Below are 27,386 nucleotides of genomic sequence, written 5' to 3'. Positions count from 1 at the left end.
GAATGGGATGCTAAGTCATTTCAAAGGGTGGAAGCATCCATCAGTCCACAGTTAGACTGACGTGGACAAATAGACACGCATAAAAATACTCGGCATCATGTACGGTGGATAAAGCTTGGGAACATGAGTGCAGAATTCCAGGGGTGAAGTATAATAAAGGGCTCTTGGTGCTGTGGGCTGGCTTTGGTGCCCCGGGGCCAGAACCACTAAAATCAGGATGGATGTGGGGGCTTAGTTGGGCAACACAACAGGACAATGAGCCTGAACATCAAAGTAAACGCGCTGCCACAAAGACTTAGAAGAATGAAAGAGTCCAGAGCTGAACCTCATGGATGCTGCAGAATTACCTCAACAGAGGAACTCACGGTAAACGTATATAACATCCGTGGTGTCGCAGCTGAAGCCGTCACAGAAGCTGTCCCAGCTCATTACAGTCGAGAGGGGGGGTGCACCCCGCCAGGCCACCAGCAAATGTACATTTCAGTTTCTTTAAAAGATGCGGTAATGAAGAAGTGAAATGGGACAAAGACACAAACACAGTTTTCCCCCTTTTTCTTCATTTAATTACAAAAGTGATTTATACATTAAATGTTTTACATAAAAACTGCATTCCTTCAAAAATACTTGAATGTGGATCCAAGTGACAAAAAATTCAGCATGTGTTCCTTTGATAAAAAATAATCCCATCATTTGTGTCATATTAAAAGTTAGAGCTTTAAAATACATCATAGTCTTTTTATTCAAACGAAATGTAACAGACTCAGTTGACATTTGTGCAAAATTTCTACGTTAAAATGGTCCCATGACTTTTTTATTGTTTAGAAATTTTGATTGCACGCGTTTGACTGAGTTATCTAATAACACGTGAACTCATCTCTGCAAAAATGCATCCAGTTACACAAACGTGAATTGAAAATGATGTCATATGACATTTAGTCTGAATTAATGGCCTTAATCCTTCATGTAACTGGTTTCATCATCACTCAAACACAAGAAGAAAACTTTTTTTAAACTGCCAGTCAGTTACCCATCGAGGAAAATGGCACAAAAGAAATCCCTTAAACAGTTCAGAGGTAAAAAATAATAATAATAATATATTGAGGTATGAGAACTCATATCTGGAGTTTCATCGTTTGGACAGAAATTTGTAAACAACCCTGTCTAACACTTTACAAACAGTACATTTCAGTTCAACAACAAGTGAAGTCATTTAAAACTCATGTACAAAATACATATGCTGCAGAAAATAACTATATGTACAACAGTAAACGCCCGTGAGGCTGCCGGCCCAGTAAAGGAGGGACACAACCAGTCTTTTGTGCATAAAAACTGTGGCTGCTTGTTCATTATCACAAGCGAATCTTTCGCCGTGTTGACCGAGCGCCGCATGTCACCTTCTATTTCTAGTCGCTTCAGGATCCCGCCATCGACTCCTGCACGGTGTGAGTCGAGGGAAAGTTTCCAGTCTCCAAAGTGTCCCTTTCTCAGCCAGAGACGAAAACAGTCGGTGGGATTTACAGACGAGAGGTGGGGCATTTTCCACCGAACGTGACGTGCGTAGAGGAGCATCACGTGAAAGACCAACCAAGTAAACAAAAGCTCTTATTTATGGCGTTAAAACCTCTTGCTAAGGCAACTTTCACAATTAAGTGAGACTGGTGGAAAACTGCTTTTAGAAAAACTTGCAGGAATTAGGTAGATAATCGGGGAAAATAAGAGTAACTTCAAACTTCAAATCTATACTTTGAACACAACTATTCACAGACTTCCAAAAAGCTTGTGAAGTACAACAGAAATAATCACGAACCGCCTACGATTAGAATAAAAACACGAGTAAAAACCTTCATATAGTCTATGAACGATAAGTTCCTGTCATTCGGATTCAGTTTATTCTGTATTAGTGGGGAGATATGGCCACAGCATGTAAACGTTTAAAAATGCTTTATCTGATCATGTTGAAAGTTCTGTCGCCGTCGAGCCCCTGAGGTGTTCTGTCTGGTTTTTCCCAGCATGCAAGTGGGTCAGGTAGCTGGTATTGTGTGTTTCTAAGTCCTTCAGCGTCCTCAGGTCTCAGTTTTCCTCTTCTCCCCCGAGAGAACATGAACTGGTTCTCCTCCCGCTAAAAACTAAAGAACATGGATCAGAGAGGTGACCTGTCCAGCATACTTACAGTAGGATGATCAGTTTTTGTCCCAGAATGTGCTTTTTGCACATTTTTTTTTGCTATACTGCTGCATATTCTCTTGGTTTATTTGCTCTTTTTTCAGTTCTGTATGTAGATGGCTCGGTATAATTAAGGCAATTTTTAAAATGATTCTTGCCGTTTCTAACACTGAGTTGAACCCCATGTTGTTCTCACACGACACCGACTCAGTAGCGATCAGGGACGGCTGCTGTGTTCAGTCCTGCACATGCTGAGGTTTATCCTGAATCCTGCAGCGTTGGTCCGATCTCCGACTGATCTCACAGTTAAGGTTGCTAAGGTTAGTTAAAGGAGGCAGTCGTTTCAGGATGTGAATGATGGATGTGTGTCCTATGTGGAGGTATACATGTGTGAAAACGACGTAAGGTCACACGGTCTTTGGAGAGTGATGAGGGTAGTTTTCTTTATTTACACTTTCCGCCCTCGAAATGAAGGTGAGCAGAGGAAACCAGAGGAAACCTGTCGGGGGGGAAAAGCAGGAAAGGTTCAGGGATGGAAAAACATTCGGAGGATGCTGCATTTGTCATGGTTTCACGAAGAAATGCAATCATCTGCAAAGTGATAATCCTGTCTTTTCAAACAACATTTTATGTGTAAAAGCAAAATAAATTATTTTTATTTTGCAAATGCAAACTCTGCCAAACAAAAGTGTCTGTTTTCACCAGAGAAGACAACTAAAATAAAATCATGTGGGCAATACTAAGTACGCCCATGAATCCACAATTCACTCCTTCAGCACGTCGAGGTTTTTGGGCATTTGGCCGTCTTTCCTTACGTACCTCCACAGCATATTTCAGTTGGCATGAGCTCCAAAAGCTTGATTCTGTTGCTTTTAGGCCTTCCTGGGGCCTCATTTAAAATGGACTGCGTAGGAGTCATACTAAAAGTGCACGTACGCTCAAAAGCCGAAAATGCCGGGCGCAAAAAAAAATCCGGATCAATAAAACCATGTGCACGCAGATTTGCACGCAACGTTCCTTTATGAATCACAGACCTGCGCAGCTGAATCCGCCTCTAATCCCGCCCTCTACACGCCCATAAATGCATATGGATGAGCCTACTGAGCATGCGCAGTGGCTTCCTCCAGCCTGTTTGGCGTCAGGATGAATTAGAAGTAGCAGCCACCGTGACACTGACTTTCACGGATACAGAGATGTTGTAGATGATGTGGAGGACAGAAAAACCACATTATTTGGTGGTCACAGTAAAAGTTATAATAACTATATAAATAGTATACAATAAAATAAAGCGAGTGAGTGGCAGCACGCCGTTGCTGCGCTAAACGCCGTGAGTTCCCCGGCACAACAGGGGGACACACGTCCCCCCGTCTTTTCAAAATCATGTTTTTTTCCCCTTACTTTTTACAGTTTAAAAACTAACGGTAGGCTCAGCCTTAAATTGCAAATTATCAAGACAGTGTATGAAAGCGATACGAAAACGGCCCCGATGGGGGTCTCTGCTAAAGTGCTGCGTTTGGTTTATGCCAAACCTGACATTAGGAAATGAGGCTAAACTCAGCATCGGCCTTATGATCAGACATTGTTCCAGTTTTGTGAACCTCAGCTGTGCTTCTTGTTTTGTTTTGTTTTTTAAGACAGAAGAGTTTTTATTCTCTATGAACCGTACGTGTTCAGTCCTCCTCGAATTGGACCTAAATGTTCATCGTGCTCAGTGAGGCCTGCAGGATCTGAGACGTTGTCTCTGACCTCTGAGCGCAGCGCGGTCTGACCTTCAGGTACATTTACTGGGACTACACTCGTCGTCGCAGCTTTCCCTCTCGCAGAAGGCCGTAAACGTCAGCCTTTATCCAGCTCTGCACACCTGATCGATTCATGAAGAACATGATGATCAACAGCACCTGGTTGCAACTTATCTCAAATCCTATGGAAGCAGGAAGGCGGTACTTAGTATTGCCAATAGGATTTTTGTTGTCTTGGTCATCATTTTTGTGAAACAGGAGAAAAAGAAGAGTTTCTCTGAAGTTATATCCGTCTGATCGTTTACTCCGCTTTTACACAGAACAAGAGATTAAAAGAAGAGTGCGTGTGCGTGCTGAAGTAAACGTCAGCCTCACCTGCTTGTGGTCGGCCGGCGCCCTAACCCGACACCCAGCTGTGCGTGGTCGTCTTCACCCTCTGGGAAAACCCGTGAGACCCGGCCGCGGGGTCGAAGTTAAAGTCCAGCGCGCCTCCATCCATGAGGGTGTCGTGAAGCACCGACTCCAGGTCACATTCGAACCTCTCGATGGACATGTTGTCCAGGTCGCTGGGCAGCCGCTCCTGATGGTGGTGATGATGATGGTGGTGGTGATGATGAAGGCCATGTGGGTGGGCTGAGCTCAGCTCCCTGTAGCTGCAGCTCCCAGAGAAATCATTAGTGTGTGCCGGATGCCCATGGGGCGGCTGCACGCATGTCCTCGGCCGGGTCATGGGCGGGGGGGCCCCCGAGAGACTCGTCAGACTCGTCAGGGGTATCATGTTACAGCTATTCAAGTCTCGAGAGGACGCAGGACCCTGGCTCTGCATGGCGTGTGGGTTTACATGACGAACTGGGTGATTCTGAGGGGATTTCATCATTTTGACCCCAGCGTGACCCCCCGCCTGGCTTTGACTTGTGAAAGCCGGCATCAGAGGACCCCCCCTCCCCATCTCAGACGCCCGTGCGTCAGCAGACGGCATTACGTCCCTGTTGGCGTCTGCATCTACAGTCAGCAGTTCCTTGAGGAGCCCCGCGGGGCTGATGTACGGATGCTCGTACAGCCCGAAGCCGGGCTTGCTCTCTGGAAGTACGGGGACGGGGGACGGGGGGTTCATCCTCACCTGGCCGTACAGGCACTTGTGGTAATCCTGGGTCAGGGAAGAGGAGCTGTAAGATCTCCTCTGGAGCAGGGCGGCATTCGAGGAATGCGGGGAGTCTGAGCCGAGCTGGGGGGCCTTGGGAGACAGGAGGTTCAGGTTATCCAGCAGGTTTTCCATGACGCGCTCTGAGCCGTGCCGGCCCATGGACCCGGCCACCTCTGACAGGCTGGGCAGCGTGGAGGTTATCTTGGGCGCCGCGGCGCCGGGATACAGAATGTGGCCTTCGGCCTCCGCCAGGTCGTCGTGCTCAGACGGGAAGGGGGAGCAGCGTCCGCTCAGAGTGCTGGCGTCGGAGCTGGTGCGCGTCCTGAAGCAGTTCCAGGCCTCCACGTCGTCGTTGCTGTGGGAGTTGGGGCTTCCCAGCCAGTTGGAGTACTGGGAACCGGGGCTGCCGCCCCCCCTCTCAACCCCGTCCTGCAGAGACATCTGGGGACAGATGAAGTATGAACAGCTTTCACACGCTGCCACAAAAGCACCAGAGTCTCATCGACACAGATGCGACGAAAGATGGAGAAACAAAAGCTATTTTGCAGTATTAGTGGACTGCACGCTACCTTTTTCTTCGTAGCTCTTCCTTTGCTCTTGACAAACTTGTTGTTGCTGTCCATGGAGGCCGCCCTGCGTCGCGGAGACTTGCCGTTCTTCCCTCCCTCCGGGTTCAGCATCCACCAGGAGCTTTTCCCCGTCCCTTCGTTCTGAATGCGGACGAAGCGGCTGTGCAGTGACAGGTTGTGTCTGATGGAGTTCTGGAGGAAAAGAAACGATGGAGAAGTCAGCTTACAACCGTACAAGGCTTCTTCCCAGCACACGCCGTTTTACAACCGGTCCTAATACCGATATATGGAACACAAAATACTAAAAGACTTTATTTACAACTCGATGAGGGGAAAAAAGGAAAACCTGGGTTTTAAAGCAAACCTGTAACTTGGTCCTATTAACTCCTTAATCACGTCCATCATGTGATTTCCACCAGTTTTACAACCCAAGTACCAAAAAAGTTAGAACACACTAAAATGTTAAATCAGAATACAATTATTTGCAAATCTACTGAAGACAGAAACTATTTTATTGGATGAAAATATAAGCTCATTTTTAGTAATAAATGTCAAAAACGTTGGAACAAAAGGCTGGAACGGTAAGAGGTATGAAAATGAAACATCTACAGGAACATCTTGCATCTTATTAGGTTAATAAACAGCTCAGGGACACTAAAAACAACCCTGATATTCCTAATATTTGGTCAAATTTCTTTATAACACACAAATGTATCTGCCAGTGGGGTAAGAAACATCTTCTTGACTACGATTCTTAAAACCAGCAACATAGTTTAGCCACTCGACGAAACAAGTCTTGATTTTACTTTCTTAGAAATTACTTTTTTTTGCACTTTTAAAAATAGCTTTTAAGAAGAGAAGAGTCTCAGAAGCACAGACAAGAAGAAAGTCACTGTGAGACAGTTTTAAAATATAGCTTCTTAGCATAAAATGATGGAGAGTTGGACGATCTCGTCATGATCTACAATATCAGGTCTCCACTCACGACGTGGGGGAGGAGGTGTGTGTACTTACAGGAGCATATTCAGAAGCTGTCATTTCTGAGTTGTAGTTGTTAAAAAAATGGATTCACACGAAATAAAAAACACAAATACAAGTAAATAATGGACGTTTTCAGTTTTCTTTTTACACATACAGTAAGCAACATTCAGGAAAAATTGCTGTGAAAATTGTCCATACAAATCACATTTTTCCTGTGATTTCAAATTCATTTCACACATATGTGAATTTCTTCATACAAGTGATAATTTTAACAATCAAGTTGATATATTTTCTGTTTAAAGTTCTCGTATCAATCATTTGAGACTTGTGCCCTTTGAAACACACACGCTACCACGTGCAACGCCTTTTTCAGGGAAGACCTTGCCTCTTTCAGCAAGACAACGCTAAACCACGGCAGCGTGGTTCAGTAGAAGAGTCCGAGTGCTGAACCGGTGTCGTGCCAAAAAGTGATTGCTTGCCAGAATCTGATTTCTCCCCTGAAAATGGGTCTTTTTACCTACCAAAAATTGATTGAAGGCCAAATACAGTTAATGAAAGGTTGTTTCTACCTAAATATGATTTGATCTCATTCTTGAGCTTCATGATATAAACACTAGAGCTCACAGGATTGCTTTTAACTCTTTTAAAAGGACCATTACAACACAAAATAGGCATTTTCACCTGCCAAAAATTGATTGAAGGCCAAATACAGTTAATGAAAAGTTGTTTCTGCCTAAATATGACTTGATCTCATTCTTGAGCTTCATAATCTGAAATCTGACGGTTTAGCGCTATCGCTCAATGGGCTGCTGTGTGCGCTCCCGCGGCCACAAATCAGAAGAAATCAGATTCTGGCAGGCAATCACTTTTTGGCACAACACCCGGCCTTCCTGCCGTCCAGGTTTTCACTACCGGAAAACATTTGGTTCATCGTGAAACAAAGATCACGACTAGGAATGGGCGATATTTTACCGATAAACCGTCAAAAAAATTCCCCACGGTAAGAATTTGTCATCTCGCGGTAAAAACGATAAATTCCCGTTGATGACGTTTTTGTGTAAAGCTGATTTATGGTTCTGTGTTAAATCCACGCACAACGTACGGGAAGGAAGGAAGGAAGGAAGGAAGGAAGGAAGGAAGGAAATAAACACATCTGAAAGAAAGAAAGAAAGAAAGAAAGAAAGAAAGAAAGAAAGAAAGAAAGAAAGAAACACACACATCTGAAAGAAAGAAAGAAAGAAAGAAAGAAAGAAAGAAAGAAAGAAGGATAAATTCCCGTTGATACGTGTTTGTGTAACAAACATGGCGGATCTGAGTCATTCCAGTTTTGCAGTACAGGTGTAACTCATTTAATTGGTTTTTATCAATTTAATCGGTGTAGTTTAGTAGTATTTAGTATCTTTTAGAGCAGTGTTTTGGGGGCTCCAAAGACTGAATGTGGTGATAGATTTATAGTTACAAAGGTGGAGTTGAATTGGTATTTTTTTTAATCGTAGTTTTTATCGTTATCGGGATAAATGCCAGAAATTATCGTGATACATTTTTTAGTCCATACCGCCCATCCCTAATCACGACCCAGAAGAACCAGCACTGGTGAGCTTTTAAATCATTCATCTTTCCTGCTGGTCTCCTCGGTTTTCAGACCCCAAACGAACTGCCGTTACAAGACGAGGGAAACCTCACCTAATTGTTTCCTTAAGAAGGTAAATTTCCTCCCTTTTGGCGTTTAATATACTTACTATGTTCTTTTGAGAATGAAATCTGGGCTTTATGAGCGCTTCAAGTCAGTGCAGTCTCCTTCCAGACTGCGTCCTGACTGGTGTCGGAGTTGTATTTGCTCCGTCCCAACACCACTCACACCCCTCTGCTAAGAAAATGAACAACTCACTGTGGATTAAGGAAAAAAAAGAAAATTAGATCATAACTACAACAGCTGCTGGATATGTTTGTAAAGATCATATCTCAATGTGACGAACTGCCTGCTGAAAGAACTTATTCAGACTTTGGTTTCAGCCAGTTTTACATGTGGTGGTGTTTGTCCCCGTCCAAACACGTGCACACCTAAAGCTTTCATTCAGCTCACGCTATGTTGTGCATCCTGAAGAGGACAGGGAGGTCGTCGTGCGGTAACTCTGTCAGGAAGACAAACAACGCTGGGCGAGAGGGACAGAGAGACGGTCACGCAGGACGCAGACGTTCTGCACAACCTGGACTTCCCAGACAAAATATGCTCCTAATAAGCAATTTGCTGAGCTGTAACCGCTGGTCCAACAAAAGAGCGGCACACAGCGCGAGAGACGCGCCAGCAGGGAATTTCCATCAAATGTCCATGTGAAGGAGAAAAAGCGGCGCAGTTACCGAAGCCAGACGTCGCCGGACCACAAGAGACAACAGACTTCCACCAAAGCGTGGAGATAAAGACGCTCACATTTAAAAACAATAGACGGACTGTCTGAGCGCGTCTGTGAAAGCGGCGGCCTCGGTGAGGTTTTTTGGCAGGAGTGCGACTTTACACGCCGTCTAATCAGGATGACAGACCTGCTTCTAATTAGAGTTTGCTGCTGACGTTCACTTCTCGGGGGTTGGAAAACGTTCAAATGGGAAAATTGTTGAATGATGAACAACATCTGACATAAGAAGAGCAGAAATAGAGCCGGTTGAACCGATGCCGTGGACGTCTGTCCCCCCCGAACCGCCGGTTCAACCTCACAGAGTGAGTGCATCATCGCAGAGGAAAACAGCACACTAAGCACAATGAGATTTTTTTTTTTTTTTTACTTAAAACAGAGTACAGAGAGGTTCCAGAGTTCACTGCAGAGATGGGGAGGGTGACGGAGGGAGATGTTTTCGCCTGCAGAGGTGGGGTCAATGAGTTCACTCTGTGCTGAACATGAGCTCCTCAGCCCGGGCCGACAGAAACATGCAAATAGGTTTGGATGGAAAAGAAACAGAGAGAGAGAGAGGGAGGAGGAGAAGCATCAGATTTGACACGCCGTGACTTACCATGACAACCCCTAATGACCCCACCCTCCCCTCCCCACCACCCAAGCCAGACTCCTCCCTTCTTTTCCACTAGCTTTTAAAATAAGGCTTCCTGTGTCAGAGGACATCCTGCACATGCAGGCTGAAGCTCTCTCACCCCCTCTCTCTCTCTCTCATTCTGATGGGTGTTGATTTGATGACTTGATTCACAACCTTTTCTCCCCCTTTTTGCTTTTTAAATGATCTCAATCTGTGACTCGAGACAGGAAATGAGTCATCAGGCGAGGACCTGAGATCTCAGCGCCGTCTGCACATCGACCTCTCTTCCTTTTCACCGAGGGTCATGTCTTGCTCAAGCACGGTCCGAGATCACAGTCGATGTGCAAAACGTCTGCCGCCTCTGATTGGATCCTACAATAGAGCATGTGATGCATGACTGCCCCCCCTCAGAAGGGGCTTTCTCTCCCGGTCTGGGATAATCTTCGTCTGAGACAGACCTCACCTCAGTCCAAAAGGGAACAAAAGACATCCTCCGCTCTACTAATTCCAGAGGTCTCCCACTCGTTTTATGAATGCTTGACCTTTAGGTGGCCTGTTTTATTGTTGCTTGGTGTATTTCTGTTGTTTGGGCCCTCACTTTTAACCCACTTTGGTACTTGTGCACCTGTAGCTGCATAAGTGGCAGCGAGGAATCGACTTGAACCGCGGTGACCTTTCACGGCAACCAGGGAGGTTCCCTGAGACGAATTATAAGTGACATACAGGACTGTCTCAGAAAATTAGAATATTGTGATAAAGTTCTTTATTTTCTGTAATGCAATTAAAAAAACAAAAATCTCATACATTCTGGATTCATTACAAATCAACTGAAATATTGCAAGCCTTTTATTATTTTAATATTGCTGATTATGGCTTACATTTTAAGATTAAGATTCCCAGAATATTGTAATTTTTTGAGATAGAGATATTTGAGTTTTCTTAAGCTGTAAGCCATGATCAGCAATATTAAAATAATAAAAAGCTTGCAATATTTCAGTTGATTTGTAATTAATCCAGAATGTATGACATTTTTGCATTACAGAAAATAAAGGACTTTATCAGAATATTCTAATTTTCTGAGACAGTCCTGTAAATGTTCAAGAGAGGAGATCTGTTTAATAAGATCATTAATCCAGGATTAGTGCCGTTATTCTTTTTGCAATTTTCTAATCTTGACTTGAGGGCATCTTCTGATGCTGGATCTCATGTAAACGGGTTCTGCAAAGAAAAATGTGTCACTTTTACTTCCACGCGCCCAAGAACAACTGGCGGAGAGCTACTTTCTGACCATTTCTCTTCAAATGTCTCCCAGAAATGCCTCATCAAACGCCATGCACCAAGCAGTGTTCGTACCCCGCCCAGACAAGTCGAAGCGACTCAAGAAGCTGCACAGAATTATGGAGAACAATCCACCAGGTTCCTTTTTTTTTTTTTTTAAATCAACCCCAAAACCTCTGAATCATTTGTCGTCAACAACCTTGAGACTCAACGCTGCGGCCTGAAAGGAGTCCTCCTTGCGGAGGTCAAAACAATTGGATCGACACAGCTGCAGCTTCTTGTGTAGTGGAGCGTGATCCTGCAGTAACGGTCGCAGGATAAGTAAACAAACAGGGCCCGGTCGCATTAACAGGTGCAACCACAGTGAAAGTGGCCTCACTTGCAATTAGTCCAGAAATGTTGCAGGGAGTTGAGCAGCAGACGCAGCCACAGACAGGACACAGGACCTCCCAGGAGACAGGCGGCCGGGGAGCAGCTGCTTCTCAACTCAGTAACCCTGTTGTGCAGCAGTTATTCGGGCTCATATTCAATTAGAGGCGGAAAAAACACTAACGTGGCAGAGAATTAGATAAAATTGGCATTTTCCATGTAGATGTGTCGTGCAGATACAAGTCTTGCCCGGAGTGGTTTCAGCAGCAGCGTATCGTGGTTTATCTATTTAGACTAACCACAGTGGGGGGTGCTCGTGGGCTGCAGGCGTTAATGGCATATCAACCCCCCACTTTACCAAGTGGTTCTCTATAATTATCGTTTTTGAATTTAGATTTGCGTAAACAGAGATATCTTATTAATCCAAACGTTCCTTCTTCATAAACTGAACTCCCAACTGGTCGTGATGGTCCTCTGACACAACCACTGTGCCGAAGCCTGGTTTGGTCACATGACCGCCGACGCCTGAAGCTTTTGAGTGAAGGTATAGGAACCGCCCGACTGGGTCGGTTTGTCCGCTCACCCAGCAGAACAAAGGGCTGGAGAGTATCGCTATATACTGGCATTCATTTGTGTGTGTTTGTTTTTGTCCTTTGTTGTTTTGTTATTAGTTGCTTTGACAGTTGGACTAGAAATCAAACCTCTACCAAAAAACCTCGACCATGACACTACGGATCCAAACATCCCGTCTCAGCAACACTCCAGTGAATTTGTTGTTTTCAACATGGTGTGGAGGCTGGAACGCACCAAAGTCTGGTTATATTTCACTAAAAGGACAACACTAGGGCCATGTGCAACCATAGACTGTATATAACAATGGAAGAAGCATTCGGTCTCATTGGTTTCTGAAGACCAGTTTTGACGCCCGTTTTCCTTCATAAAGAGCTGCAGCCACGTCACTCAGCAAGCCCTTGGGGATACGCCCACTGCACATCAATTATAGTTAGTTTTTGTCCCAGCTCCTTCGGCCGAACCCGGCCGACATATAGTATCTGCAGATCTGCCCTACCAGGCTGTAAATATGATTATTGCTGCTCAAAAGTGGGATATTTTAACATGGAGTTTGATGGAGATGGACTCGCTTTTGCAGCCACCCCCTAGCAGTCAGCCGAGGAACTGTAGCGAACCGTCGTCCGTCGGGAGTGAGATGGTTGGCGCTTGGTTGCAACAGGTTCAGAGCTTTGATCACATCAAAAACCTCCAACACTGAAACATTTTCTGCATAAAAACTGATAAAGTCCAAAAGTTGATCATTGCGATTGTTTAATGTCACCATGATCATTTGAAAAGGTTCCTGTTTTCCAGCTTCAGCCAGCTTTGATTTAGATGAAGTTGAGTCTAAAATATTGGTGCATACATGAAATTAAAGTGTTACCAAAGTCATTTGTAGTGAATATAACCGGATGATATTCGACAAGAGAATCAATAAGGAACCAAATCGATAAGCAATATCGATAATGGAACCAGAATAGGTAAACAACGTTAACAATTCCCATCCCTCCTAATATGATAAACTTTAACCTAATTTTTTTGGTAAATAATTTACACATGACCATCCAATCTTTTTAGGATCAGCAAGTGCAATTTAATTTCAGATCAGTTGAAATCGGTTATAATTAGGTGGTTGTGGTGTTTACAGTATGCCAGTTTCAATCATGTAACTGGAAAATGTAACTCTAAGTCAAACTCAATGTCCTGTACTTGACCTTCCCTGTAGGAATCATAAACATAAATAATTATGACATATGTGATTTCCTTTTTAGAAGTTAAGTGAGTCAAAGTGGGCTTGAAAAACTTCTAAAAAAAGATTTAATAATAAATCTTTAAACGCCACCAGAACCAGTCCATCAATGCAGCAACTGTTTTTGGTTGTTTTGTGGATCCTTCACGACCATGGAAACAGAAACGCTCCAGAGGCTGGAAATCCTCCATCGTTTACTTGCTTTGTAACTTCTCCTCAGAGGAGGAAACATGTGAAACAATCGCTCACATTTGAAAAAAAAAAAAAAAAAATCACATCAACAGTGAAAGGAGGAAGTACGTTAATTCCTGCGGCAGAGACCAGTTTGTTGACCGTCTGCACGCTGGCTGATCCTCAGGTTTGGGGGTGATGCTGCCAGCGGACTCGGGGACACCAGGAGATACAGATAACTCTGAATATCTTACTGGAACTATTAAACGACTCCTGTAATGTACTTTCTGCTTGTATCTATGAACTTTAACATCAACAGCAGGGAGGAACACGTTAAGCTTCTGCTGCCGTGAGGAGCAGTCACATCTCTGACGTAAATGAGACAATATGAAAGCACGGCTCCACGGCACAGATTACAGAGAGGACGAGCCACTTCCTGATGTCGTCTTCCTGTGCTCCCCTCCCCCGTCTCTCCTCTGACCCCGGATGAGCAAGCGAGCTTGAATATTGCGGTGGGACCTGATTTGTCTGTTAAAGCGGTGAAAAAAGGCGCGGTACGGCGAGCGTGACACCTCCTCACCACTCCGAGTGACGAACTGACTGACCTGCATCTACGGTGGCATCAAAGTGGGACCTTAAAAAGAGATGGAAAGCTTTGTGCTACAGGTTCCTCTTGTTCAACGTATCACACCCCTCATGCGTGCACACACTTTCTCTTCGCCCTCCACTGACCCCGTGTCCTTTACATTTGGCATTCTACATTTGAGGCCAGTTTCTTTTTTGTCAGCATGACATTTGCAGGTTTTCTTTCCCCCCCCAGCCCAAGCTGGAGGACAATGCAAACGTCCACATGCCGCAGATTCCAGTGATTCACACGTGAAGAAAGCAGCATGCACATAGGCCGCAGCCTCCAACCAGCCAGACAGCTGATTGCTCCCCTCCTATTCCTCAAACCGCGATCTTTCCGCTTTGAAAGCCCCTGCCCGAGGCCTCCCTTTCTTCACGGGGTTATTTGAAGCTCCTAGTGGGGCCTCCTAAATTCAGGGCAGGCATCAATTTTTAACCTTGTGATCTCGAGACAAATAGCTGATAGTTATTCCATCTTTTTTTCCCTCTCTCTGGCATCTTCGAGCTGCTGTTGTCTCTTTGTGGGCCTGTGACCTTAAAGTGAGTTTATAAAGCATCTATTAAAAATGACGACAATGCTAAAGCCTCCAACAAGGAGAATCTGTTATTTACACTGAAAACTCTCTTTGTCCTACAAGTGAGCTAATCACATATAAGTCATGTTAGCATATTGATTCAGTGATATAATCACCAGTTTCTGGGTTGAGGCCAACCAGGATGCAGCAATACTGCAGTTCGTCGACTTACCACTAGGGGCTGGGCTTAAATTAGAGTCAATCATTTATATTTGCTGTGGCTCCTGTTTTAGATGTAATTTTGGTGGCAGATTTAAGAATAACCACTTCTTTTAGCCGACACAGCCCAAACCGCCGCGAGCAGGCGGACATGTGACCATGTGACCACAGATCCCAGTAGGTTGTTCTGGTTCTCATTTCGGCTCTGGCTTGTTTGTTTGTCACTTTTTTCAGAGGTCGTTTCGGGGTGATTTTATTTGATTTTAAATAAATTAAGTTATCACTCAGTGCAGTAACATGCACATCTAATCCAGCTATAGGCAACAATCCAGCTAAGGATTAAACTGGAGTTTCAGAGAAATCCAAGTAAACGTGTCGATTATTGAGTGAGGTGTGTTAGGGCTGGGCGATATATCGAGATTTTAATATATATCGATATATTTTCAAACGCGATATGGTACGAGACAATATCGTTTATATCGATATCGAAATTTTTTTTTTTTTTATGATTTTGATATAGCTTATTTTGTGACAAATTGACTTGAATGTTTTATTTGAGATTTTCACAAATGTTTTGTTATTTGCACAACTGTCAACCTCAGTGAAAAAGTCTGCCTGTTACTGTCAACATTGTATTAATTGCACAGTGTATTTTAATTTAATTGTTATGCAGGAAAGGGATATTTGTTTTATTTTATTCAAGAAGCATTTTTATTCTATATATGTAGGCAGATTATTTTTATTTCATTTGTTTCATACATTTTGATATTGTGCAGACCTCTGTTACAGTTTTTCTCAATTGGTTTGGTACATTTCTCACATCAGAATTGAAATTCTCAAAAGTTCTTTTTCAGTTTTCACATCATCATGCCATTTGTGCAGATGAAAAAGGCAGTTTCTCATTGCATTGAACAAATTGCAAATGCTTTTGTCCATCCATGCAAATGATTGTGTACAATTCTCAGTTTTTTCGTACATTATCAATTGCTTTTGTCATGCTAATCAAAATGCTTTGTTATAGGAATCTATCAAATAGTCTCTTTCCCCAAAACATTTAGGCTATAGTTCATCATATAAGTCTTCACATGCAAAATGATTTACCAAGCCATCATAACATGTCAAGCATATATACATTTCCATAAGACATTTGTCTGTAAATATGATCTAAATTGGTCAATTCCTCCCAGGTGAATCTAGACTTTCTCTAATGAAAAGAGTTGATCAACCAATGATCGACAGTTTTCTGAATGAGCTCAAGGGAGCATCTCATGAACAATCTACTGGGGAGTATATAGGTAACCAGAGCACAATAGAAAGTTACAATGTCTGACAATGGAAGGACAACAGCCAAGAAGAAGGAGAGGAAGAGGGGTGAGGCTGCGTGGTGGAGGAGTAGGAAGAGGAAGAGACAGAAGAGGCGGACACATGCGTGTTCCTGATGAAATCAGAGCAACACTTGTAGACCATGTTTTGAATCATGGGCTGACTATGGCTGAAGCGGGGAGAAGGGTGCAGCCAAATGCTGGCAGAACAACTGTGTCCTCAATTATTCAAACTTTCCGCAGAGAGAACAGGTGTGTAATCTAACAGTATGTGCTGAATTACATGGAGTTTACTGTATTTACATGTCAATACAGTAATGCCCCATACAAAATTACAGTAGCCTATTCCACTGATGCTCTATACAATGCCATTGACCTATGTTTATATTTTTGACCTATGTTTACACTTACGTATTGTATTTCACCTTTGTTATGTGCAGTGCTGTCTTTTTTTTTTCTTTACGGACTGCAATGTCAATGTTTGCCAATGAAGAAGTCATTCTGTAAATGTGAATCTTGTCTTTTCCAATCAATCTTACACGTATACATTATATGAGGTCAAATGTACAACACTTGTCATCACACCTAAACCACATTTTACATCAACATGTCCCTTCAAAGTGCCTTCAATTGCCAACATGACTAATGAATTTGACTGTCTTATCTGTACACAATGACACAATGATTAAACATTCTGATGGCACTGACAAGTATATTGACACAAAAACTTGCTTTTGAGGGATGGACTAAGGATTTTGAGCAAGAGACTGGCTTTTGCAGGTGATCCACAGTGTTTTGCTATTTGTTCAAACTGTTTTGAGAAATGCACTTGATCTTCTGCAAATTGCAAGAATGATTGGAAAAATGTACCAAAGTGATTGAGAAAAACTGTAATAAAGGAACCTGTGTGACATTTGGCACGAGGCTTTGTATTAAAACTGACTGTTTTTTTAAGGGTTTGCCTCAGAAATAAATGAAGCTAACAGAGATGCTATGCTATAATGCTTTGGGGGAAACCCCAATTATGGCACAGAAAAAAATATCGATATATATCGAGTATCGCCATTCAGCTATAAAATATTGAGATATGACTTTTGGTCCATATCGCCCAGCCCTAAGGTGTGTTCGACTTTGCGACGCTAAGTGGCACCACACACACTTTCTCGTTGGTGTTCTTCTGGTACAATAAGTAAACAAGCGCAGGATGGACTCTAACGATGCAGCAGCTCTGTAAATGTCGTACATACTAAGCTGATCATGTTGCAGGTAAGATGCAGCAAAGTCTCCCTCTTCTTCTTCTGTTACCGTGGTGTTGTGATGCCGTGACTGTTATTATTCCAGCTCCCGCGGTGTCGTCACCTCCAGAAGGGGGTCTCGGGGCCGTCAATAGCTCGACTAAGCGTGGGTTGGTATACGTGCTGGATAGGGCTGTCCAAGTTGACGCGTTAACGACGCGTTAACTTAACGTTCTCTTAACGCCGACAATCTTTTTAACGCACGATTAAAAAAAAAAAAAAAAAGGGGCATATCATTTCAGGCGCTTGACGGCACCCGTAGTTCGAGGAAAAGACTGGTGAACTGAAAGATGGAGAATGAAAAGCAACTTTTGAACAGCAAGTTCACTTTCAAAAAGATGCCAGATGGTTCGCTGGACAAGACTGAAGTTATACACGTACCATCGATTTGAAATACAGACGGGCGCACACTGTGATTCACACTGAGGATTCAGGTGAGGAAACGGCTGAGTTACTCCCGTTACATGTGCACTTTATTTGTTTGTAATTTAGTTTTTGTATCCCCCTGTTTTGATCCCACTTAGGAGAAGGGGATATTTTTTCAGCCTTTTATTTTCCTCCATATGAGGTTAGACATAATTACAGGGAAAATTTAACTGACCAATGCACTTCTTGTACAATGTTTGTGATGCATATGGTTCATTGTTTTACATTGAGCTGCTTAAAAAAACAAGGAATCTTAAGTTAGTCTTTACAAGTGTAAAGTTGGGGACTACATTGTGTTTGTATTTATGAAGGAATGTTACATCCAGGTCAAAAGCTTTTTTTGTGGAAGGTTGAATAAACATTGGCATAAAGCAGCATATTTGCCCTTTCTCATGTGGTTAACAGTATTAAAAACATTAAAAAAAATACCTTGAGGTAATTTAGAACAGCACAAAATGTGTGAATAAATATGCAATTAATATGCGATTAATCGCAGTTAATTACAGAAATCATGGATTAATTAAGATTAAAAATTTTAATCGTTGGCCAGCACTAGTGCTGGAATAACTCGGATTAGGATGCATTATCTGGCACTAAAAGCTCGATCTCAAGAACTTCAGTTGGGTTCCACTACAGCCCGGCTAAGGTGTAAACACGGCTGTTAAAACTTCGATATCGGTTGGATTAAGGCAACAATTCGACTCTCTGTTAGTGCATGTAAACATACTGACTGTGTGCAAATCCTCCTCCCGGAACACTTGGGGCACCAACGGTGCTGTCACCAGCTGAGTTGAGGCTTAGTGTTAAACCAGGCGTTAAACCTCTGTGTAATGTAAGAAAGTCCCATGATCACTCAGACTTCATTGCTCCGGTCTTGTCTGAGGTTTAACCTCAAGTTGAAGGTTAACTTTCACATCAACCACCTGAGGTCCCTTTTCCAGTGTGTTTACCTTCACCTGGCACCGTATTCCCACATGTTTTCCCTCGCTGGTGTTCAACGCGTGGAACTACATTTCGTTGTGGATCGGTTGGCTTGATGCTAGTGTGTTAACTTATCGCTGCAGTGGAAAAGAAACGAATCCTCTACTTTCTATCAGCCTACACTTTCACTTTTTTATCCTTTACAGTTTCACTACCGAGTAAAAAAAAAAGACAGAAAGAGGTTTGCTTTTCTAAAATCCTGCCGTGCTAGCTGGCAGTGCACGGGGGAGTCTCGAAACTACATCAGAGCTTGCAGAGGTTTCTCTAGAAATGAATGGACGTGGTATCACATGAGGCCACAGAAGAAAGGGGAAACACGCCCGGAGAGGTTAGAAGGTTTTAACGAGGGCATCTCAACCCTGCACACTAATTTTTTTCATATTTACCCTCATTTAAGCCAATCCAGAACACCTCTAAACTGAAACCGACTACTCATAACATGCATAGGTCATCGGTTATTCACCAGGATCATTACACCATGTGAGGACACAAACCCAGTCCGTCTGCACCCCTCGGTGGTGTTAACTTTAGTTAGTGTGAACTAAAGTGGACCTAGTTTCAGTCATTCCAGCCTCGCTCTCCCTCCCTCTCTCCCTGTATTGACCTTACAGGCCCAGCCTCAGCTTGGACATGGATGAGAGTAACGTGACATAAACCAGATGAGCACATGCGGACATTTAGCCCAGACTCAATCCCACTTTTATTGCCGGCCACATGTGTGCCTGGTTGAGAATTTGTCATCGTTTAATTGCCTCAAACAGCCAAAAAAAAAAAAAAAAAGGCTCAATATAACAATTGTGTTGCCACAGCTGACTGAGCCACATGGTACAACTTTCCCAGATGTTGCTTTAATGCAAAAAAAACATATCGAGCTATAATTTGCCAATTCATGCAAACCTTTATTTACGGACGGAAGCAAAGATTTAATTAGGTTCATTGCCTCTACTACGGTGTCAGAAAAACCAGTATCACTTAGAACATATATACATATATTCCTCAGTGCAAAGCATCATGGGGTCTGAGCCTGTCAACAATTCAAGTATATGATGTTTTGAAAAGATTCAGGGATGTCGGAGCAAAGGTCAAGGCAGGACAATGCTACTGGATGTGCATGACCTTCCAGCCCTCGGGCAGCTCTGGCTCAGGAACCATCATGATGAGGCTGATCAATTAGCCACATGATCTCAGGAGCACCGATTACCGCCGCCACTCACAACCGTCTGCAGCCAGAAACGTAACCTGCAACTGGATCACACGAGGAAGTACATCGCCGCGGTGTTCTCTCAGCACAAACTGGTGGTTTTCACTGTTATAATATGCCAACATTTCTAACCAGAGCACCACTTTAGATTCTCATAAAACTTGTAGTTTTCGAGACCGGTCTTGGTCTCAAGACTTTTTTGTGGTCTTGTCGCGGTCTAGACAGTCTTTGGTCTCGGATAACTGAGATGCCGTTTCACACCAAGGTGACAGAATCTGGTGATCAGCAGTTTTTCCTCTTGTTAATGTACAGTTTTGTAAACTATTTGTATTTTGCATGTGATTAAAGGTTTTGGTGCATCTGCATGTGTCTGTATTTAATTACAGTTTTGTGTTTATAACGGCCTTGTTTGAATAAATATATGAATAATATTTGCATATCGTTGTGATTAATTAAGCATCCGGTTAATTTCAGTGATGCTGATATACGGTGTAATCTGATTACTATAATGATAAATAATGTAATTTCAAGTCAGTATTTGTATCTTTTAATATTTAAAATTCAGGTTTCATCTCCAAATTAAGTCCAATTTAAATCAGTAACATTTACTATTCATTACTTTTCTGAGGTGGAGGGGGGTGTTGGAGCTGGTTATTCTGCTAGAGACTTTGGGACTAGTTAGTAGTCGTGTCAATCCTTAAAAGCACTGGAGTCAATCCTCCAATAGTGTAGAAATAGCAGTAGTGCAGTCGCCACACATATCTGATCTCAGCTGATGGATGAAAACATTTATAGTGAGTTCAACATCATCATCCACTTCTCTGTGTTATTGTGCTGCAGTTGAATACAAGCTCATATGGAAACTAGCTGAACCAGGATGATGTTCTACAATCACGCAGGATCAGGAAATTACTAGCTTTGTTTCTGGTCTTGGTCTTGAGCTGAACTAGTCTTGGTCTTGCTCTCGGTTTAGGCGGTCTTGACTACAAGTCTAGTTAATACCTTCATTGTTGTCTGACATCAGTTTCCACGTTGGATATTTGCAAACGTCCGTCAGCCGGAGCTCGGGGGCCCACGTTGGATGATATAGAAAGATAAACTGCTTCAAAACAGACCGTCCCTCCACACAACTCTGTCACCGTACCCACGTACTGCGGTGCCGTCTTTACAACCGGCCTGCTCTCAAAGAGACGTCAGTGCCAGTTAAACGCAAGGCTGCCACTTCCTGTTCCATTATTTAATGTCACAGCTCACTGAGAAAAACAGTGCCAGTAAAACGCTGAAAGTCTGTTAAGTTTTTTTAAACACTTGAACGTGCTCGTACAGCCACCGGTATCTCAGGGGAACCGGTCCCCACTTCCCAGAGGCCCCGTCTCCAAGGAAAAGCACCACGACCCACTCAGCGTGCAGTTTTTAGACGGAAAACAAAGAGCTGTCCCTGATACGATGGAGACAGGAAACGATGGAGGCACCAGTGTCGCCCTCACCCTGCCACCCACCCACCCAGAGGTCACTGCTCTATCTGGATGTTTGGGGGACATGAGAGCTTCGGGGCTGGATTTGATGAGCACAGAGATGGTTTTCTGTGGCCTGAGTGCCGGACTGGAATTTAAAAAGTGACTTCACGTAGATATGCACGCTCTTTTTCCAGCCCTGCCCCTCGTGCTTCGCAGGTTGGGGATGTTAACACATGGCACTGTTTTCCATCCACTGGGCAGGAAGTGCATCATAGTTCATTGTGGGGGGACGGTGGTCCTTTTTTTTTTTTTGTGTGTGTGTGTGTGTGTTTTTTTTCAAACAGGAAAGTGTAAAAATAACCATCAGCCGGCGGTTCCAAGGCCTGGCGGGAGCGCCAACCGTGTGGAAAGCAGATATTGAAGAAAAGACGGTTTTATATGAAAAAAAGTAGACGGGCTGGAAGTCTATTCTTCTCTTCTCTTCGAGCGTAACGGGACGCTTCAGACATTTGCATGCGAGTTGTTAGAGATCAAAAACAAGGACGCCAGGGTCACCGGAAAGCTCTGATCGTCCTCCTGTGGAATAAAACGTGAAGACTCTCGGCTTAAGAATTAAAAATAACAAGGCGTTGGCTTTGTAAGGAACCTCCTACTGTTAATGAATGGATAAATATAGTAAGCAACATTCAAAATATGTCTGTCTGGGTGATGCTTTCTGGAGAAAGTGGGACAATTATTATATGTAAAGAGGAGACAACCTGGCTTTTATTTGAAATATTTTGTTTACTGAATGTAACAGTAACTGCCCCCATGTTTCTGTTCTAGTGATGTTCCTTTATTTTGTTTCTTTTGTTTTTTACCTCCTATATCTGTTAAACATACCGCTATTGACTATTCGGGTATTTTCTGTAACGCCATCTCAGTTACGTCATTGCTCACTGTAGTATGTATGTAAAAACTTGAAAAAAATAAAGTATTTAAAAAAAAAAAAGAATTAAAAATGAATCATTTGTTCCCTGATTGTGTAAGGCCACGAGCTCGATCAGGAGAGCCCTGAGAAAGGAAACAAAAGGTAGTGACGGGATAACGATCCCTTTCTCCGAGCCGCAGCATCCGCTGAGGAAATTCTAGAAGACAGGGCCACAAAGATATGAGCGCACAACTCAGGAATGGAGGATGTTGGACGCTGTTCCCAGCATCCCCCCTTCTCCCAGCCCCTTCCCCTCCGACACACTCCCCAACACTGATTGAGCTGTTTGCGTCGCCTCCTGTTATCGTCAAGGGAGCTCTCGGCGGTGTACTTCACGCTGCTGCGCTTTGAACAACAACAACAGAAAAGTAATAATGAAAAAAAAAAAAAAAAAAAAGTTTGCATTCTCACCCGAGAAGTATTGCGGAGAGAAAAAAGGCTTAACAGAGCTGTAAGTCATCATATATCTCTCACGTGGGGGTGCTAAACAATGGGAACTATATTTGATTGAGGTTTCCCAAAGGCATTTCCGGACGGCTTAGGAATTACATCTCATGAGAACGCCGGGGTTATGGGAATGGCTGGAAATGTGAATTATGAATTTGGCTCATGTTTTCCGAGCATCCCTTAACATCCCCTTTTTTTTTTTGAATCCACATTGGACTTTGTCTGATTGTATCCATCCCTCTGAGGGCCCCCCCACGGAGAGAAACAGTCACAAACCTGCATGTTTGTGCAGGCACCAGCCCTAATGTTTTCATGTTTTCACAACTTGGTTTCCTGCAAACGGTGATTTCACGTTTTAGGAGGGTTTTCCACGCCTGTAACAACACCGTATGATTCATGAGGGTAGCTGGGTGACACGGCTTCGCCCTCATAGGTGAAATCTGTCGATCTGACAAAGCATCCCTGCAGGCAGGTATTTGCAGGGTTGTTTACAGGCAGAACAGCTGGCCGCCTCCTTGCTGCTGCAGAGCTGTGTTTCCTTATTGACACAACTGAGGCGTGGACGACTGCCGACGGAGGAAACCCCTCCAAAACATCAAAGGTTGCCGAGGTGCCTGAACCGAGCAGCCGGTTTTCAAAACTAACCATTGAAGGCATGCTCTTGTGAAAGACAATGCTTTACACCCCTGGTGGAGATGGAGGTGGGAGCTGTTTCTTATTTCTGGTCGCCTCAGATGACCCTCGGAGACTCAGAAAGCCTAGAGCTTCCGACCATGCTCGTAATCAGTGTGAGGATCTTTGGACTAGACCGGTGACTGCTTTGATTATTTTAACTTTGATTATCTCGTCATCATACTCATTTATCAAACAGAACCTGGCAGAAGATGTTGGAGGCTGCATCGTGAAACATAACCTGAGGACTCCGAGTTTTACAAATACTCTTTTCCAGTGTTTCAATAGTATGTTGAAGCTCTTCATAAATTCTCTCCTCCATTGATGTTTTCCCCAGAACCAAAGTTTCTCAAGGTCATCAGGATCAACCTGCCGAGACGAGAGATCCGGGAAGCCTGGCCGAAGGTTGACAAGGCCTGTTCTGCTGACTAAAGGCTGAATTATGGTTCTGCTTTAAATCAACGCAGAGCTTATACCGTAGGGTACGCGGCTACGCGGGAGTCTCTCCGTAGCCTGAGCCGTAGCCTGACGTTCACCTCCCAAAAAATGTAACTACGCGTCGAGGCGACGCAGACCCAACGCAGACCGAGAGCGCTGTGATTGGTTTGCTTGGTAGCAACGCATTTCCGGTTCCGGTTCGTGAAGCAGTAGTGAACTTTCAGCACTCTTTTCTTCGTGTGTGTGTGATTTTTAGTTTTGGTTTTTTGCACAATAGTTGTCCTTATCTCTTTGATTCACTGTGACCGTAAAAGCCGGAAGCTAAACAAAGTATCAACTAGCGCTCTGGGGGGGTATTGCACCGCGGCGAAATGGAGTGACGGAGAAGTCCGAAGGGTTCACGACGGCGTCACGGCGATAGGGTCACGTCAAACAGCGTAGGCTCTGTGTTGGTTTAACGCAGAACCTTAAATCAGGCTTAACCTGTCCAGGGTGATGTCTCACCTGATAAAATCAGTTCTTATTTGATGTGTAACTCCACTCATGCTGCATATTACTTTCAGTATTATTATCTTAATTATCTATATTTTTGCCAAAAACTGTATTAAAAAAAAGGCATTTATCCAGGACTTCCAGAGCAACAGTCAGGTTTTGAGTCCACCTGTTGCTCTCTTCTAGGAGAGGGTATAGGGGTACTATGATATAGTATATAGGTCTGCCTCCAAAACCCTTCTCAACAATCTTGACGTCATCTACCACACCGTCATCTACCACACCGCCATCCGCTTTGTTACAGGTGCTCCTTTTAACACCCATCACTGTAACCTCTACTCACCTGTTAACACGCCTTCACTTCCCTCCCGTAGACGTAGACTTCATCTACAAAACCATCACTGGAAGCTTCATATCTGGGCTCACTACTTAATATCAACATCAGTAATCAGAACCTACGTTAAAGCAGTTACATTAACTAATTACCTCATTTGGCCAGAATTCATTTCAGTTTTCTGCTGCTAGTGATTGGAGCAAACACTTAAACTTCACACATTCATCCCATTCTCCTCCTTCAAAAATACACTCCCAACATTCATCTGTGGTCATTGCACATGTTTGTACAGTAACTCTTCCAGACCAGCGCTACCACTTTTTATTCATATTTTTATGTGTTTCGACTCTTTGTGCTGCCTCTTGCCCAGGTCGTCGTTGCAAATGAGAAACTGTGCTCAATTGACTTACCTGGTTAAATAAAGGTTAAATGAAATAAAATTAAAATAAATCTGAACTGCTGTGTGACTGCAAGGGTAGAACAAGTTATCACGCCTTTTTTTTAAAATATGCAACAATATGCAAGACTTGTGAGGTGTGTGAGTGCAGCTCGGCACAGATGCAGATCTGGCACTGAGATCTTTCACTGTGGTTTTCTGCAACTCTTTCCGACCTGATAAGGTTTTTTTCAATTCAGGAGACTCCGTATAATCTTAGTCTGCAATTTTACTGTACAAAAAGCTAAAAAAAAGTATGAAAAGGAGATGTGTCTCCATTACTGGAGTTAAATTCTGGAATGATGCCAACATAAATTTAAAAACATGTCATTCTCTTTTGGTTTTTAAGAAAATGGTTTGTATAACTATTTTTGAAGCTTATACGTGCGATTGACTATCTGTTAATGTTTCTTTGCTTTTCTGTTGTTTCTTTGCCTTTTGTTGTTTCTTTGCTTTTCTGTTGTTTCTTTGCTTTTCTATTGTCTCTTTGCTTTTCTGGAGGTTGGTAGCCAAAAAAAATAAAAATTGGTAATATAGGATAGGCTTTTATAAGCAGTTTGCTTCTGCCTATGCCTTTTCAGTCATTGTTCAACACATGATTATTGGTTTTGTGTGAAATGTCAATGCTGTGCACAATGTTTTTTGGTGTTGTGTTGTTTTTTTGTCGTCATGATTTTTGTGTTGTCATGAAACTTCATTCATTCATAACATTAGAGATGCCCTTTGAACAGCACTGCGCCCGTGCGCGCTGCAGACCACACAGGATGGCAACTCTAAAGGCTGATTTATGGTTCCGCGTTACACCGACGCAGAGCGTACTCCGTAGGGTACGCCATACCCTATGCCGTAGGCTCTGCGTCGATTTAACGCGGAACCATAACTTAGGCTTAACTCTTTAAAAGATACAGAAAAAACCTGCAGTTATCTTTGGACGGGACCTGGTTGTGTGTTTGAGCTCCTGGACTCACCTTCCAGCCCGCGGAGCTGTTGCTGTCCCCCTTGTCCTTGAAGTAAGGCACGCTCTTCACCATCCAGTCGTAGATCTGAGACAGCGTCAGCCTCTTCTCAGGTGAGCTGTCTATGGCCTTGGTGATGAGGTCGGCGTAGGACATGTTCCCCCAGGCGTTGCGACGCGAGGAGCTGATCTTCCTGGGGCCAGGGAGGGCCGGAGGGGCCCCGGGAGGAGTCACCTGTTGCTGCTGCTGCTGCGGCTGCGCGCCAGGTGCATGCTGCTGCTGCTGCTGCTGGAGGAGGTGATGCTGGGGATGCTGATGGTGCTGCTGCTGCTGATGCTGGTTCTGCTGCTGATGGTGCTGATGGTGCTGATGGTGGTGCTGCTGATGGAAGAGACCACAGGGAGGTTTCTGATCTGCGTACTCTTCGTAGTCCTCCTCCACCAGGCCCAGGTTCCGGATGAAGTCGGCGGTCCCCGCCGGCTCCTGCAGCACCGACGGCGCCGGGGAGGATGTGTTGGACCCGGCCGGGTCCGGGAGCTCGGGCCGGGGCAGCGGCCAGGTGCAGGACCGGGGGCGGGACAGGGGCTCGAAGTCCGGGTCGATTTCGACAGGCTGAGCCTGCGGTTCCGATGCCTCAGCCATGTCTGGGTCAAACCCGGCACTGCCTGCAACACACACAGACACTAATTACAATGAAAGTTAAATCACATAACTTACGGAAATACTCTCAAGATGCTGCTCTCACACACCAGACTCCAGAACAAAATCAGACTCAATGAAAGTAAGTTAAAGCAGTGCGAGGCTCTTCTGTCAAGGTCCTGCCTGAAGTTCACACCTTCCTGCAGCGACAGCTGTAAAGTCTGCAGCTCCAGTCGATTAACTACAACCAGCAGAGCCGGGCGACGCCTTCACGGCCACCTCGCAGGCTCGGACTTCAGAGCTGCCGAACTTAATGACACCTTCAAGTGCTCTTAGAGAGCACTTAAATGACACTCAAACGTGTCAAATAAGGATTTATGGTTATTTATTTTTTCAAAGGAGTGAATCACTTAGTTTTACTTTGGTTTTTATTGCCCATTCAATTACGGAAATTAGCATTTTTGTTGTAGTGTGGCATATTTAGAGGGCTGTTACGAGCATAAAGTCCTTAGAACATTAATTTAGGCCGTGATAGCGGAAATTGATAATGAAATAACCCACAGTTGTGTATAACAGTTATTAAAAATCGCCAAATGTATGCATATGTAATATTATTAATAATAAAGTAATAATAATAATAATAATAAAACAGGCATTTATTGTTGCTTTATTGGTTCTGACTGTCTTTCTTTTGTAGTCTAATACTTGGAGACCCATCACAAT

The 27,386-nt window shown here is 43.7% G+C and overlaps 1 protein-coding gene across 2 annotated transcripts; it reads right to left on the bottom strand.

The window, feature by feature from the left end:
* Positions 1–549: 549 nt before the first annotated feature.
* LOC133459691 (forkhead box protein O1-A-like) lies at positions 550–26,876 on the bottom strand. 2 transcript variants are annotated; one of them, XM_061739885.1, is made up of 5 exons: positions 26,774–26,876; positions 26,037–26,689; positions 5,616–5,807; positions 4,278–5,487; positions 550–2,662 (listed from the first exon to the last, which is right to left on the bottom strand). In XM_061739885.1, the coding sequence occupies exons 2-4, from the start codon at positions 26,664–26,666 to the stop codon at positions 4,300–4,302; spliced, it is 2,010 nt and encodes a 669-aa protein (XP_061595869.1). In that variant the 5' UTR covers positions 26,667–26,689; positions 26,774–26,876; the 3' UTR covers positions 550–2,662; positions 4,278–4,299. The 2 variants fall into 2 exon arrangements, with proteins under 2 accessions (XP_061595869.1, XP_061595868.1); XM_061739884.1 differs by having other exon boundaries at positions 26,037–26,832.
* Between the last annotated feature and the right edge of the window lie 510 nt (positions 26,877–27,386).

This window comes from Cololabis saira, chromosome 14, assembly GCF_033807715.1.
Source record: "Cololabis saira isolate AMF1-May2022 chromosome 14, fColSai1.1, whole genome shotgun sequence".
Taxonomy (NCBI): Eukaryota; Metazoa; Chordata; class Actinopteri; order Beloniformes; family Belonidae; genus Cololabis; species Cololabis saira.
This window is presented reverse-complemented; position numbering and strand designations above follow the sequence as displayed.